This window comes from Plasmodium gaboni (assembly GCF_001602025.1).
Source record: "Plasmodium gaboni strain SY75 chromosome Unknown, whole genome shotgun sequence".
In the NCBI taxonomy this organism is placed as follows: Eukaryota; Apicomplexa; class Aconoidasida; order Haemosporida; family Plasmodiidae; genus Plasmodium; species Plasmodium gaboni.
The window spans coordinates 1-1,325 of NW_017385614.1; the positions used below are offsets into that span (position 1 = coordinate 1).

The 1,325-nt window shown below is 28.8% G+C and overlaps 1 pseudogene across 1 annotated transcript; it reads right to left on the reverse strand.

Annotated features, from left to right (window-relative positions):
• Positions 1-1,325, reverse strand: PGSY75_0046300 (EMP1-like protein, putative; annotated as a pseudogene; the record flags this gene model as incomplete). Its single annotated transcript is given in 2 exon segments — positions 1-814; positions 816-1,325. Coding segments are annotated over 2 exon segments (1,324 nt in total), but the record flags the coding sequence as incomplete, so codon positions are not given.

Sequence of the window (1,325 nt, forward strand, 5' to 3'; positions counted from 1 at the left end):
AATTATCCAAATTGTTTCCTTTAACTATATTTCCAATATCTGCAAAACTTCGTTCCACAGATTTACAAAATCCTGTAGGTAAATCATTATCGTCTAGTTTCTTTTTGTCACTATTTCCTGTCACAGGATTGGTAGTTTTGTAATATTCTAGTAATTCTCTTGCTTCACCCATAATAGAGGCTTTTAATTTATTTTTCAAATCAGATTCATCATTAATATCTTTATAGTTATCCTTAAGATATGAGATACATAACTGTTGTCTCCTAGGAGGTAAACAGTAACCATTTTTTATATTAATTCCACCATTAAAGCTATTACAATTCCAGTTTTTTTTATTATTTACATTAGATACATCATCATATTCTTTCGGACTACATTGCCCAGTGATACCATTTGTTTTAATATTATCGCAAATTTTTTTTTGTTCCTTTTTTTGTTTTTCAACATCATTGTCACATATATCACAAATGGTTTGTTTGTTGTTATCTAGTGATTTCAAATTTTCCGTAAATATATCACTTCTGTTTTGTTGTTTGCATTCATTTCCATTGTTGTCCGTCATGGTTTCACATAATGCTTCCAAATAGGTATTAAGATCGATATTTTTCATTTCATCACCTTTTTTTTCTTTATATTTTTCGTAGTTATCTTTTTGTTTTTCCCATTGTTCATCAATTTTATCTTTCCATGTTTTATAACATCCACAATTAGTTTTGCATTCATTACATATATTAGGATTAGATTTTTTTGTTTTTCCTATAATTTTCGTATCACAGGTTTCTTCCAACATATTTATATGATCACTCATATTTTGAGAAAACTTCATTTATTTTATCTGTTGCAGCTTTCACGTTCTTATTATTACTATCTTTTTTTGATATATCTGTTCCTACTATTAAATCTCTAAAATCTCCAAAAGTATAGAACATTTGTCTTTTAAAATCTTCAGGAATGATTCCTTCTTTTAATTTTTTCTCTGCATCACCACTTTTGTTCTTCGTTTTATATTGTTCCCATAACCTATATGTTTCTAGTGCTGCAGATTTCAACAATGCGTCTTTTAATTTATTTGGTTCCTTTATTTTTGATGTTTCGCTACCATTTGATAAATAAAATATGCATAATGATTGTCTTCTAGGAGACATACATGGACCTTCTCCAACTGTAAATTTACTTCCTTCACAATCCCAACTCTTCGTGTTAAAATTTTTTTCTTTGCAACCACTACCACTCTTTGTTTTGGTTTTATTTTCCTGAATATATTGATCAATTTTACAATTCTCTTGTGTCGCCGTCGGTGTCGGTGTCACTTGATGTGTTTGTGA